General features: G+C 41.9%; 1 protein-coding gene across 1 annotated transcript in view; it reads left to right on the top strand.

Moving 5' to 3' along the window:
* LOC142296616 (G-protein coupled receptor 54-like) overlaps window positions 1–12700 on the top strand; it is a 101511-nt gene extending 88811 nt beyond the window's left edge. Inside the window, exons 5-6 of the mRNA XM_075340434.1 lie at window positions 8523–8761; window positions 11350–12700. Coding sequence (XP_075196549.1) covers window positions 8523–8761; window positions 11350–11700 — 590 coding nt within the window. The 3' untranslated portion in view covers window positions 11701–12700. The remainder of the gene's footprint in view (window positions 1–8522; window positions 8762–11349) is intronic.
* The last annotated feature ends 2692 nt before the right edge of the window (window positions 12701–15392 follow it).

Genomic DNA, 15392 nt, shown 5'->3' with positions numbered 1-15392 from the left:
TGTTATGTGTGACACCTACCAGCGATCAGGCCCCTGCTGTGAGATCTCTAGTCATTGCAGAATGGTCCAGGCCATTTTCTTCAAAGGCGATGTCCTGCTGGGCAGGACACATCGCTGTGTTTGACACTGTGTGACAGGGTCACAGTGACTGCTGAGATCGTTATACAGGTCGCTACTGCGACCTGTATTGTTCCTGCATCGCTGGTAAGATCTGACTGTGTGACATCTCACCTGCGACCTCCCTGCGATCCCTATCAGGTCGCATCGTTTTCGGGATCGCTGGTAAGTCGTTGTGTGTGACTGGGCCTTAACAGACCAGACAGATATGAGTCTCTCTCTGCTGAACCAACCAGGAATAGTCGTGTGTGATAATGGCTGTAACCTGATGGTGGCTCTGAAGCTTGGAAATCTGACACAGTACCCTCTCTGGCCCATGTGCTCAACTTAGTTTAGTAGTTCACCGCTTTCTGAAAACTTACTCGAATTTGCCTGAGCTACTTGTGAAAGTGTGCAGCTTGTGCATCAAATTCTGCAAGTCAGCTACAGCTGCCACCAATCTGGCAGTGCTGCAGCAGTGCTTGCAAGTGCCAGCTCAACAACTGATTTGTAACCTGCCCCTGTGCTGGAACTCAACATTGCATATGTTGGCAAGGATCTATGAGCAGCAGAGAACCATGGTTGACTACCAACTCCAACATGCCTGTTAGTATTCCAATCAGCATCCACACATAAGAACTGGAGGAGGAAAGTACATAGGGTGATAGTACCCTGCCCAGCCTCATCTCATCTTCCCAGCGTGGATTAGGTGATAATGAGGAGTAGGAGCCTGAGGAGAAGGAACAAAAGATAGTTGCCTGCACTACAGAGGATACTACCAACACCAGCATGGATGACCTGAAGAAGAGAAGCAGGAAGAAGAAAGGGAGGAGGAGGAGGAGATGGATTGTCATCCCTCTGGTGGGTACAGGGAAGTCCTGTCTGTTGGGAATCTGGCACAAATGGCAGACTTTATGTATTGCTGCCTTTCCCATGATCATCGAATTAAATGCATTTTGGCCAATATCAATTACTGGTTGTGCACTCTTCTCAACCCACACTACATGAAGAACTTTGCATCTCTCCTTCCTGTGATCGAGAGGGCTAAAATGGTGCAATACCTGGAGGCCATAGTTGAAGAATTGTTGAAAAAATTCCCATCTGACAACACTGGCAGCAGAGCTCATAGTTGTCTGGACAACCAAGGAGTAGAGGAGGAGGAACACAAACCATAACCAACAGAGGCAGGAGAACACTATCTAAGGTCTGGGACAGTTTCATTAGACCCTCCCAGCACAGCACACAGGTTTTGATTTGCGGGGTACTGTGAAAACTAGGGAAAAGTTTATGAAAATGGTGACGGAGTAGCCGATCGTACCACTATTCTCCGTGATTCCTCTGTGCCATACAACTATTGGGTATCCAAGTTGGACACATGGCTTGAACTGTCCCTCTATGCCTTGGAGGTGCTGACCTGCCCTGTTTTGTCTGAGAGAGTTTTTAATGATGCTGGGGGCATAATAACCAATAGGCACATCCGCCTGACAATGCTGATAGAATGACATCAAAATAAACAAAGCGTGGATTAGCCCAGACTTCTCAACCTCACCGGATAACAGCAGCTGGATCTAAAGTAAATTGTAATGTTCCTTTCTGATGCACTGCTTCCCACCCAAATAAGAGTATACAGTCCTTGTTTTCTAATTTTTTGTGTCCTCCTCCTTCTACTCCTCCTCTTTCACCATATCAACAGGTTCATGATGCAACCCTGGCTATTAATTTTCCAAGGTTGTGTATGATGCCCTAATACATAATTTTTTAAGGCCTACCTCAAATAATCTCTTACTCACATACAGTGAGGAAAATAAGTATTTGAGACACATCTGTTTTTGCAGGTTTTCCAATCTACAAAGATTGGAGAGGTATGTAATTTTTATCGAAGGTACGCTCAAACTGTGCCAGACTGAATCCCCCCAACAAAAATCCAGAAAATTACATTGTATGATTTTTAAATCATTAATTTGCATTTTATTGCACAAAATAAGTATTTTATCACTTACCAACCAGCAAGAATTTTGTCTCTCAGAGATCTGTTATTTTTTCTTTAAGAAGCCTTCCTACTCTACACTCATTACCTGTATTAATTGCACCTGTTTGAACCCGTTACCTGTATAAAATACACATGTCCACACAATCAATCACACGCCAACCTCTCCACCATGGCCAAGATCAAAAAGCTGTCTAAGGACACTAGGGACAAACTTAAAGAACCTGCACAAGCTAGGATGAGCTACAGGAGAATAAGCAAGCAGCTTGGTAAGAAGGCAATAACTGTTGACACAATTATTAGAAAATGGAAGAAACACAAAATGACTGTTAATCTTAAGGCTACTTTACACACTGCGATATCGGTCCCGATATCGCTAGTGTGGGTACCCGCCCCCATCTGTTGCGCGACACGGGCAAATCGCTGCCCGTGTCGCACAACAGCCGTCACACATACATACCTGTCCGGCGACGTCGCTGTGACGGGCGAACCGCCTCCTTTCTAAGGGGGCGGTCCGTGCGGCGTCTCAGCGACGTCACTGAACCGCCGCCCAATAGAAGCGGAGGGGCGGAGCTGAGCGGGACGTAACATCCCGCCCACCTCCTTCCTTCCTCATAGCGGCCGGGAGGCAGGTAAGGGGAGCTTCCTCGTTCCTGCGGCGTCACACGCAGCGATGTGTGCTGCCGCAGGAACGAGGAACAACCTCGTTACTGCTGCAGTAACGAGATTTGAGAATGGACCCCCATGTCGCCGATTAGTGATTTTGCACGTTTTTGCAACGATGCAAAATCGCTTATCGGTGTCACACGCAACGGCATCGCTAATGCGGCCGGATGTGCGTCACTAATTCCGTGACCCCAACGACTCCGCATTAGCGATGTCGCAGCGTGTAAAGCCCGCTTTACTCGGTCTGGGGTTCCATGCAAGATCTCGCCTCATAGGGTAAGGATGATTCTGAGAAAGGTCAGGAATCATCCCAGAACTACTTGGGAGGACCTGGTCAATTACCTGAATAGAGGTGAATTACAATCTCAAATATTAGTTAATAACACATTATGCCGTCATTGATTAAAATCCTGCAGGGCACGCAAGGTCACCCATCACATATCCAGGCCCATTTGAAGTCTGCCAATGTCCATCTGGATGATCCAGAAGAGATATGTGGTCAAATGAGATTAAAATAGAACTTTTTGGTATAACCTCAAGAACACCATCTCAACCGTGAAGCATGGTGGTGGAAACATCATAGTTTGGGAGTGCTTTTCTGTAAAGGGTACAGGACTACACCGTATTGAATGGAGGATGGATGGGTTCATTTATAGAGAGATTTTGATTAACAATCTCCTTCCCTCAGTAAGAGCATTAAAGATGGGTCATGGCTAAAGGGTATTTTACACGCTGCGATCTCGCTAGCGAGATCGCAAGCGATCGTACCCGCCCCCGTTAGTTGTGCGACATGGGCAAATCACTGCCTGTGGTGCACAACCTCGTTAGTCCCAGTCACACAGACTTACCTGCCTTGCTCTGGCCGGCGAACCGCCTCCTTTCTATGGGGGCGGTTTGTGCAGCATCACAGCGACGTCACACGGCAGGCGTCCAATAGAAGCAGAAGGGCGGAGAGGAGTGGGACGTAACATCCCGCCCACCTCCTTCCTTCCGCATTGCCGGCGGGACGCAGGTAAGGAGATGTTCGTCGCTCCTGCGGTGTCACACACAGCAATGTGTGGTGCCGCAGGAACGAGGAACAACATCGCTAATAAGCAGACGATTTTTGGTTTCATGACGACCTCTCCACGGAAAATGATTTTGACCTCTTTTGCGATCGTTTAAGGTCGCTCATAGGTATCACACACTGCGATATCGTTAATGAAGCCGGATGTGGTCACAAACACTGTGACACCGACGATAATTCTCTAACGATATCGCAGCGTGTAAAGCCCCCTTAAGTCTTTCCAACATAACAATGACAAGAAAAACAGCCAGGACAACTAAGGAATGGCTCCGTCAGAAGAATTTCAAGGTCCTGGAGTGGCCTGGTCAGTCTTCAGACCTGAGCCCACTAGAAAATCCTTGGAGGCAGCTGAAACTCAAGGTTGCCCAGTGACAGCTCCGAAACCTGAAAGATCTTGAGAAGATATGCATAGAAGAGTACACCAAAATCCATGCTGCAATGTGTGCACACTTGGTCATGAACTACAGGAAACGTCTGACCTCTGTACTTGCAAACAAAGGATTCTGTACCAAATATTAAGTTCTGTTTTTCTATTGTATCAAATACTTATTTTATACACTAAAATGCAAATTATTCATTTAAAAATTATTCAATGTAATTTTCTGGATTTTTTGTCTGTCACAGCTGGAATGTATGTACGATAAAAATGGCAGACCTCTCCATTCATTATCAATCCTTGGCATATTATCTTGCAATGGGCAGGTCTCCTGGCCATGAGATTAGGGCGCATGCCAACTCACTCCCTACTTCTTAAAGGGGCAGTGTGCATTCTCTGGAAGTGTCCCAACCCTATGGCTGGAAGGCACTTGCCATTTAACACTAGAAGTCCCAGAAAATTCAAGCTCCCCCCTGAAGTCCCGAAAGAGGGTCAAATGACATACAATAAACTGAATAGAACTAACTAGAAACTAAATGGCTAACTCAATGGAAAATAACAACCTCCTGTGGTGTGACAGTAATGGCCTTAATTACAGAACAAAAGACAGTGATTATAGAAAGTTAGCTAAAATCCTTCAGGTCATTCGACCCGTCTCTGGGTTCCAAAGGTAGAAATGTTAAATGACCCCTCTCTGGGACTTCTAGTGTTAAGGCACGCTCCGCTGTAGAGAGGGGCCTGAGGAACTTCAGTACTGAGTGTCTTGTAACCTGCTGGTGGGTTTGTTACAGTGCCTTGCGAAAGTATTCGTCTCCCTTGAATTGTTCAACCTATTTCCACATTTCAGGCTTCAAACATAAAGATAAAAATGTTATGGTGAAGAATCAACAAATGGGACCCAATTGTGAAGTTGAACAAAATTTATTGCTTATTTTAAACTTTTTAAAAAAAATAAATAACTGAAAATTGGGGCGTGCAATATTATTCGTCCCCTTTAAGTTAATACTTTGTAGCGCCACCTTTTGCTGCGATTACAGCTGTAAGTCCCTTGGGGTATGTCTCTATCACTTTTGCACATCGAGAGACTGAAATTCTTGCCCATTCTTCCTTTGCAAATAGCTCGAGCTGAGTGAGGTTGGATGGAGAGCATTTGTGAACAGCAGTTTTGAGCTCTTTCCACAGATTCTCGATTGGATTCAGGTCTGGACTTTGACTTAGCCATTCTAGCACCTGGATACGTTTATTTGTGAACCATTCCATTGTAGATTTTCCTTTATGCTTGGGATCATTGTCTTGATGGAAGACAAATCTCCCTCCCAGTCTCAGGTCTTTTGCAGACTCCAACAGGTTTTCTTCAAGAATAGTCCTGTATTTGGCTCCATCCATCTTCCCATCAATTTTAACCATCTTCCCTGTCCCTTCTGAAGAAAAGCAGGCCCAAACCATGATGCTGCCACCACCATGTTTGACAGGGGTGATGGTGTGTTCAGGGTGATGAGCTGTGTTGCTTTTACGCCAACCATATCGTTTGGCATTGTGCCTAAATAGTTCGATTTTGGTTTCATCTGAACATAGCACCTTCTTCCACATGTTTGGTGTGTCTCCCAGGTGGCTTGTGGCAAACTTTAAACGACAGTTTTTATGAATATCTTTGAGAAATGTCTTTCTCCTTGCCACTCTTCCATAAAGGCTAGATTTGTGCAGTATACGACTGAGTGTTTTCCTGTGGACAGACTCTCCCACCTCAGCTGTAGATCTCTGCAGTTCATCCAGAGTGATCATGGACCTCTTGGCTGCATCTCTAATCAGTCTTCTCCTTGTTTGAGATGAAAGTTTGGATGGATGGCCGGGTCTTGGTAGATTTGCATTGGTATGATACTCCTTCCATTTCAATATGATTGCTTGCACAGTGCTTCTTGGGATGTTGAAAGTTTTTTAAATCTTTTTGTAACAAAATCCGGCTTTAAACTTCTCCACAAAAGTATCACGGACCTGCCTGTTGTGTTCCTTGGTCTTCATGATGCTCTCTGCACTTTAAACAGAACAATGAGACTATCACAGTGCAGGTGCATTTATACAGAGACTTGATTACACACAGGTGGCTTATATTTATCATTATCAGTCATTTAGGACAACATTGGATCATTCAGAGATCCTCAATGAACTTCTGGAGTGAGTTTGTGGCACTGTAAGTAAAGGGGACGAATAATATTGCACGCCCCAATTTTCAGTTATTTATTTTTTTAAAAAGTTTAAAATAAGCAATAAATTTCGTTCAAATTAACGATTGTGTCCCACTTGTTGATTCTTCACCATAACATTAAAATTTGTATCTTTATGTTTGATGCCTGAAATGTAGGAAAAGGTTGAAAAATTCAAGGGAGTCGAATACTTTCGCAAGGCACTGTAGGTTTCTGTGACTCTGTATTCACTTGAACCTCAACCTGTCCTGCTTGAACCTGCACCTGAACCTGTCCTTCCTGTGGCTCTTACGCCAAATCGGTTGCTGTCACTCCAGATTCCAGCCTGTGGCTCTGACTCAGTATCGCCTGCTGTCAGGCCAGACTCCAGCCTGTAGTTACGTTTCTTTCTCACCTGCTACCAGTCCAAACTGCAGCCTGTGGCTCCGACTTTGTCTCGCATGCTGCTGTTTGGGTCAGATACTGTGGACTCGGTCACTGCCATGGAGTGGCACCTGACTGCTAATTGCAGCACAAGCCTAACCTCACCAGCAAAGGCTCTAAAGAAGACCAAGTAGCTGTTTAGTCATGCCCCTCCAGAGTTAAGGCCGCTTTACACGCAACGATATCGAGAACCCGATGTCGTTGGGGTCACGGAATTCGTAACGCACATCCGGCCTCGTTAGCGACGTCGTTGCGTGTGAAACGTATGAGCGAACACTAATGAGCAAAAATACTCACCTTATGGTTGCTCGTTGACACACTCCTCCATTCCCAAATATCGTTGCTGCTGCAGGTACGACTTGTTCGTCGTTCCCGATGCAGCACACATCGCTATGTGTGACACCGCAGGAATGACGGACCTCACCTTACCTGCAGTCACTGGCAATGAGGAAGGAAGGAGGTGGGCGGAATGTTCGTCCCGCTCATCTCCGCCTCTCCGCTTTGATTAGTGACGTCGCTGTGACGCCGAACAAACCGCCCCCTTAGAAAGGAGGCGGTTCGCCGGCAACAGCGACGTCGCTAGGCAGGTAAGTACGTGTGACGGGTTCGAGCGATGTTGAACGGCTGTGCGCCACGGGCAGCGATTTGCCCGTGACGCACAACCGATGGGGGAGTGTACTCATGCTAGCGATCTCGCTAGCGAGATCGCAGCGTATAAAGCGGCCTTAAGCCAGGGCTCCGTTGTCCAGTGGGTCCACACCCACGTCTGAGCAGTAATGATCACTGCCGCTCCAGACGTACTGAGTGTTGCTTTGACGATACAAAAATTGCTTGGTGGTTAATTTGTATTTCGTTATACAATGGCAATCTGTTTATCACCAGATGACAAATTGCTCCATAAAGTGAAGAGCTATTCACAAGGCACTCTCTTATTAGTCAATATGCATAGAGCTTCACTTTAGCTGATCTGCCTAACAGAAACTTTTCCACTCTTTTATGGCATATCCACATTGGTTTAGTTGTTTCTAGGTTACAATTGTATTTTATTTGTTGTAATGGAAATTAGCTCTATACACAGTGACGTCTGCACTTATAGCTGGCTTGTGCATATATGCAGGAGCCAATGTGAATATAGAGAGCTGCAGGAAGACATTGTCCAATTTAAGACCACAAGTGGACATAAAAATCTGTCACTGTTATCTCATTGAGTCTGTTGTTAGCAGTCTTTCTGTACTTAATCATCCCTTGATAAATAATCTTGTTGTAATATCTATAATGATTTACTGTGGATATTGTTAACAAGGAAAAATAAAAAAATTTGACCAAACAACAAAGGACACTGCATACTAATGGGATCATTTGTTTAAATTAAAGGGATATGCAGTGCTGTCAGACACGGACTGTGAATTCAGTAACCATAGTGAAATTAAGTTTTGGAACAAGAACGTTTTAAGTGCATTAGGGTATAATGTGTAGTAGATCTGTCTAATTGTATTGCACACTGTTATTGCTTATTTGTTGTATTTGATTTACGTGAAACGTGTAAAGCTCTCAACTAGGAAATATTGAGTGCATATAACTGGGCACAATATAGAAATCACTGTGAACCTTAAAAGGAAGAAATCAGTTATTGTTGCATTGTGATAAGTGTAATTTGCATCCGGTAACTCGATTTTCTGTCATTTGTAACACTTCAATTAATTACAGGTTCCTTTGTATTATCTGTGCCTTGTGCAATGTACCAAAAACTGAGTACTGGATACTGGTATGGACCACAGACCTACTGCATAGAAGCCTTTCCAACTGCTGCACATCAAAAAGCCTTTATTCTTTATACATTTCTGGCCGTATACCTCTTACCTCTGCTAACTATTTGTGTATGCTATGCTTTCATGCTGAAAAGGATGAGTAGGCCTGTTGTGGAGCCCATTGACAACAACTATCAGGTAAAGTATGGATGTATGGCTAAAAAAAGAGCTGATATTGATGTTAATTATCCACAAGTATGGCAGATTCTTCCTTCATTTTACAAAGTGTATTACCCACTCAGACAGTTATTACGTACAATATATTCACTTACATAACCCAGAATGGAGACTTAATTCGTCTGATTACTTATATTGGCCACATGAAATCCGTTTAAATGCATGCTAAGTATAAGGGAATCACAATAAATTATGAAAACTTTCAAAAAGCTCAATACAAGCAATTATGGTATCTAGCGGGTAAATGTCAAAATGCTATAGTGAAGGTAGACCAAGTAACATATAACTTTTAATACAATATTTAAAATGAAAGCTCCTGGCTATCAGAAAACAAAAACACATATATACTAATAACAATCCCCTATCCCAGCCTAAGGCACTATGATTTCCGTTGTAAATTATATATCTCACTGATTGCTCAGAGGTCAGATAAATACACCCAAATAACAATTCAAGAGGTTGAAACACTGTGTCTGCAAACTAGGATTCTGATTTGGCTTATATCCTAAGTCATATGGCAAGGCTCGTTAAGGGGTGAATATTGACTTTTAGTATTGCTATTTCCAATTGGTGGCACTAAACTACAAGTACTCTTCCTCTTTGAAGAGAAAATTTGCATAAGATATTTATAATTCTAATACCCTATTAGAGGAGTGATGCGTTTAATATTATTTTTGAGATATAATAGGGACTTAAAGGGACAGTCTTTGTTCAATGGGCGCACCATTTTCGTACATATTAGGGTACCAACCTCCGCATCAGGTAGGGAATCCTTAATGCTGTATTTAGGACCTTATTTAACCTCATGTACTGTATATCTATGGTACTTTGTGGCTATGCTGTGGCTATCTGTTATGGGTCCTATCTTTCGCCTGAACATCCAAATAGGTAAATATTGTAAATATCTGATGGTTGAACACCATTTTCTAATACAAATATCCCTTTATACACTATGATGTTATATATAATGATATAATGGTATATGGGAATGCCATTGATTGTTTTTAGCATGTTTGATTAATAAAAAAGTTTTCTTTTCTTATTCTAAATTTCAAGAAGTCATGTAACCTTACCAATACATTCTACTGGAGTGGGACATAACGCATGTGGAGTCATACTCATTAAATTAGGGTGACCTATGGTGAAGAAAGCACAGACAACCTTATACTTAAATTCATACTTTTGTTGTGGAACTTTAATTAACATGTACTTTTTACTTCAGGTATATACAGTTGAACCAGACATTTACATACACTATCTAAAAAGACACATATGCATGTTTTCTCACTGTCTGACATGAAATTAGAATAAACTTTTCTTGTTTTTGGCCACTTAAAATTACTAAAATTATTTAAATTTACCAAATGCCAGAATAATGAAAGCAAGAATGTTTTAAGGCATTTTTATTACTGTCTACGAAGTCAAAAGTTTATAATAACTAAGAGTACTATGCCTTTAAAAGGGAACCTGTCAGGTCCAATATGCACCTAGAACCACGAGCAGTTCTGGGTGTATATTGCTAATCCCTGCCTAACCGTCCCTGTATACATTAGCATAGATAAAGAGATGTTTAAAAAAAAAAGGATTTCTAAAGCTCTTTTATCATATGCTAATGAGCGAGGGGACCAGTCCCCTGGGTGTTAGTTACCCTGGCTAGTCGGCTTCACTAGCATGTTAGTACACCCCTGTGGGCATGCTAACATGCTAATGAATGTGCAGTGTCAGAGGATAATCTCACTCACCTCTTCGCCGCCATTGTGTCCGACGCTGGATTTCGGCTCAGTTCGCATGACCCCAGAGTTTCAGTTATGTGCCTTACTTCAGTTTGAAGCCAGAATGCATACACCCGGCTTCTTATTGTGCATAACTGGAACTTCGAGGTCATGCGTATTGAGACGAAATCCAGTGTCGGGCAGCGATGGCAGCCAGAGAGGTGAGTGAGATCATCATAATCATCATAATAGCAAGTTGCGTTGTTTGCAACACAAGATTGTGTGCATTGAGAGAGAAACAACACCAGAATTTGGAATGTCTGTGGTGCCTACAATCAGCAAATCAAATTTCTCGGCATAAAAGTTCCACCTTGCACTGACTGGCACTGCTGCACTGGGTCAAAACCTGAGCTCATTACCAGAACTATGTGTGGTGCTGGGTCTGTGACTCTTTACCTTCCCAGATAATCGCAAACAAAGTTCTGTGGCTTAAAGACATTTTCCAACCGAGCTAAAACTTTCAACAAGCAGTGCAGTTTGTTGAATAGTAATTGTGTGATATACACATTGTAAGGATTCGACTCTGCTAGCCAATTCGAACCATCGTTACGTGTTTGGTGAGTTAGATACTAGTGGTCACATGCTGAGTAGATTCACTCACTGTTCTACTGCTAGCAGGTTTTTCCTTGGGTGGAAAGCTCTTGTTCTAGTCACCTTACTGCTGCAGCCAATTAAAGGTCTCAGCAGTCCTGTGATGGAAGAACGCTGATGTCATGACTTCATTGCTTTCTTGTTACCCTTTACATGCCTGAATAAATTTCTTCTTTTTTCTTTTAGGTTCAGCTTTTAGCAGAGCGATCCGAGGCAGTACGAGCAAAGATATCCAAGATGGTGGTGGTGATCGTTCTTCTTTTTACCATTTGTTGGGGACCCATTCAGCTCTTTATTTTATTTCAAGCCTTTGATTCAAATTTTCAGAAAAGCTATGAAACCTACAAGCTGAAAATTTTTGCACACTGTATGTCTTATTCCAATTCCTCTGTGAATCCCATTGTGTATGCATTCATGGGGGCTACCTTTAGAAAGTCCTTTAAGAAAGCCTTTCCCTTCATTTTCAAGCCAAAGGTTGAGTGCATTACAGGAGCAGCGAGGAATGCTGAAATGCACTTTATGTCATCAGGAACCTGAACAATTTTTGAACATTGTTGTCAGCACTGTGTTCTTGTGGATGCCAAACATTAAGGGGGAGATTTGACTTTTGACTTTACTTAGATGCCAGTCTGAAAGTCACTTAAACTGAAATAAGGTGGCAAAGTTTATTATGAGGTGCATGCCTCTTAATATACTTAGTAGTAGAAAAAGCAGGGGTTGCCAGCTTACCACCCGTATAGTTGCACCTTGTATGTGTTGTGGGCTCAGCATCGGACCAAAGGGCAAGTGCCAATGCCACCAGGAAATAGAATGACCAGTAACATCCAGCGAGCCAGCAGGTGATGAAAAAATATGTAGATACTTTATTTTAAAGAGTAAAAAAATTCCTTAGATTCAATCCACATACAAGCAATAAAAAGGCAGAGGTGAAAGTGAAGTCTGCTAGGAGTGGAAATGAGACGTGTTTCGGCTATGTCTTCATCACAGTCATGACTGTATCTACATATTTTTTCATTATCTGCTGGCTCGCTGTATGTTACTGTTCCTTATTCTTAATATACTTGGTGTATCTTTGGATGACTTTATGCCAGACTATGAGCAGGGACAGATTTTTGCTATGATTTAGACAAATTTCTGATGTAAATTATAGTACATTTGTTTGATCATGTTCCACTAACCCCTGTCCTCTTTTATTGAAAGCTTTGAAAAGTGCTGATAGACTTGCAAATTGTGGCACAAAAATGGCGTACACCAGCATTTTTTTATTTTTTTGTCTGACAAAATACTGGCACAAACCTCTTAAAAATTTTCTCCAATTGTATTTTATATTATTGGTGTTAATTTTATTTGAGAAGTTAAGTGTGATGTCTGCATGTCATATTTATTGTCTCTGCCTTGTGACAAAAGCTGGAATAATATTTTAATTTGCTAGCAAGATTGGTTCTGCAGATGAGCAAATGTGTGTATTACACCTGTTTATATGTGTTTATGTATAAGAAATGTATTTTTATATGTACTGGTAATTTCACTATATATAAAGACATAATCTCCCCCAAAATGTTGGATTTGTTTGTTTTTTCAAAGTTATTTTAAAATGATCTAGTTGGAAATAAAAATGGTGAGCCCTATCTAAAATAAATGTATCCTATGCATATGCTCATATAGATGTTTAGGTGTATTGTCCCATGAAGGTGTAGTCATCTTTCTATTTCTCTTTATGCTTCTTGAGAGCGCTTCTTTTGTCTTTTTTATTTTTTTCAAGTATGTGCACTTTTCCTGGAGTAATGCTCTGCACATCAGATGTCTCCATAAGGCTATGTGCACACACTGCGGTTTTTTTGACACTGCATTTTTGTGCGTTTTTGGCCGCTAAAAACGCACAAAAACGCACCCGCGGCAAAAAACGCATGCATTTTACCGCGATTTGGTGCGTTTTTGGCTGCGTTTTGCTGCGTTTTTGATCTCTGCGTTTTTCTGCATTTTTTCCAATGCATTGCATGGGGGGAAAATGCAGAAAAATGCAGGAAAGAATTGACATGTCCATTTTTTTTTTTAAACTCAAAAACGCAGCTTAAAAAAAAAAGTTGTGTGCGGACAGCAAAAATGAAAACTCATAGACTTTGCTGGGGAAGCAAAGTCATGCAGTTTTGAGGCCAAAAATGCACCCGAAAGACATGCAAAAATGCCGCAAAAAAACCACTGTGTGAACTTACCCTAATTGTAGTTACCCCTCTGCAAGGAGAGGAACATACTGTCCACGTTCCCATTTGAAGACACGAGTACTGTTATGATTTGTAATGTGTATTGTGACTAGCTTTATTTGTGATAGATTGTATTTTGCCTGACAGTAGGGAAAGTTAGAGTTAATGTTTGGAACTAGTCCAGAGTGGGAGATGATAAACTGAAGTGAAAGAGGTTAAATAGGGTGTAGCATGCAGTAGAAACAGACCTAAGGTCTGACTGGTGATTCCTTTAAGAGAAAAAAAAGACACGGAAAACCATGGGATGAAAATAGGACTCTCACTAACTGGACTGTAGTACTAAGTTGGGTTGTGGTAAAAAACTGGATTCAAGGTCAAGCAAGTCAAGAGAAAGGAGTTTAGACTGTTTATGGAAATGCTTCATATTGTGAAAGAAACGTTCTTTAAGCTGTGCACCCGCTAGCTACTGTTCATAATCCCCACAAAGTTAACGTTTAGTAAAAAGCTTATTTTTGAGTGGTGGTCTCTTTCATTGAACTGTTTTAAAAAAGGAAGACAAAGGAGCGCAAATAGTGTCTTACCCGGGTGAGAGGATAAGGGTAGGACAATGAAAGAGTCTCACCTTGAAGGCTTGTGATAGTCACAACCACTCTGATAGCGTAGAACACAGCCGCTGCAGCCCCACGTGAATACAACTGGTGTAGAAAGAGTTAATGTTGCGCAGCTGTGAATGAGAAGAAACTCCAGGAGAGATTTGACGTCGATCTTATTAACAACACGTTTCGGAGATATTCATCTCTTCCATCGGGTCAACATGACATTCACTGTGATTAATAAAATCACCATTGAATCTCTCCTGGAGTTTCTTCTCATTCAGTGCAGCGTGGGATTTAGGGGTGCTTTACACGCTGCGACATCGCTACCGATATATCGTCGGGGTCACGTCGTTAGTGATGCACATTCGGCGCCGGTAGCAACATCGCAGCGTGTAACACTAATGAGCGACGATCAACGATCGCAAAATCGTTCCAAAATGGTGATCATTACATAGTTACATAGTTACTTAGGTTGAAAAAAGACCTAGGTCCATCTAGTTCAACCTTTCTCCCCCAGTTCTACATTTGGTCACTAAGTCATTTATAACCAACAATGTTTTGTGTACTGAGAAAATCATCCAGCCCTTTTTTAAAAGCTGTTATAGTATCTGCCATTGCTACCTCTTGTGGTAGGGCATTCCACAGTCTGACTGCTCTAACTGTAAAGAACCCTTTCCTATTTAGCTGTTGAATCGCTTTTCTTCCACTCACAGTGAGTGCCCCCTGGTCCTTAGTATTGTCTTTGGAAGAAATAAGTCATGTGCCAGTCCTTTATATTGACCACACACGTATTTATACATATAAATGAGATCTCCTCTGAGACGTCTTTTTTCGAAGCTAAACATATCTAACTTTTTCAACCTGTCATCATATGGGAGGCCTTCCATTTCTTGTATTAGTCTAGTTGCCCACCTTTGAACTGACTAACTTCAGAATGTCCTTTTTAAAATGTGGAGCCCAAAACTGGTTCCCATATTCCAGATGTGGCCTTACAAGTGATTTATAGAGGGGTAACAATACGTTGGGATCACGAGATCTAATCTCTCTTTTTATACACCCTAGAATCTTGTTTGCTTTTGCAGCTGCTGCCTGACATTGAGTACTGCTACTCAGCTTATTTGTAATGAGAATACCCAAGTCCTTCTCCTGTTCTGTAGTCCTGAGTTTACTTCCATTTAATGTATACGCAGTTATAGGATTACTCCGTCCTAGGTGCACTACTTTACATTTATCAACATTAAATCTTATTTGCCAAGTATCTGCCAATTCTGACATCTTATCCAGATCTTTTTGTAATATTGTATTATCAAGGTCAGTTTTTAATATCCTACATAGTTTGGTGTCATCAGCAAAGACTGACACTTTCCTATCAATCCCATCCACAAGGTCATTAATAAAGAGATTAAAAAGAAAATCGGTCCTAGCACAGATC

The sequence above is a fragment of the Anomaloglossus baeobatrachus genome, chromosome 1 (genome assembly GCF_048569485.1).
Source record: "Anomaloglossus baeobatrachus isolate aAnoBae1 chromosome 1, aAnoBae1.hap1, whole genome shotgun sequence".
Lineage (NCBI taxonomy): Eukaryota > Metazoa > Chordata > Amphibia > Anura > Aromobatidae > Anomaloglossus > Anomaloglossus baeobatrachus.
Note: the sequence above shows the minus strand (reverse complement) of the source record. Positions and strands in the feature narration are given on the sequence as shown.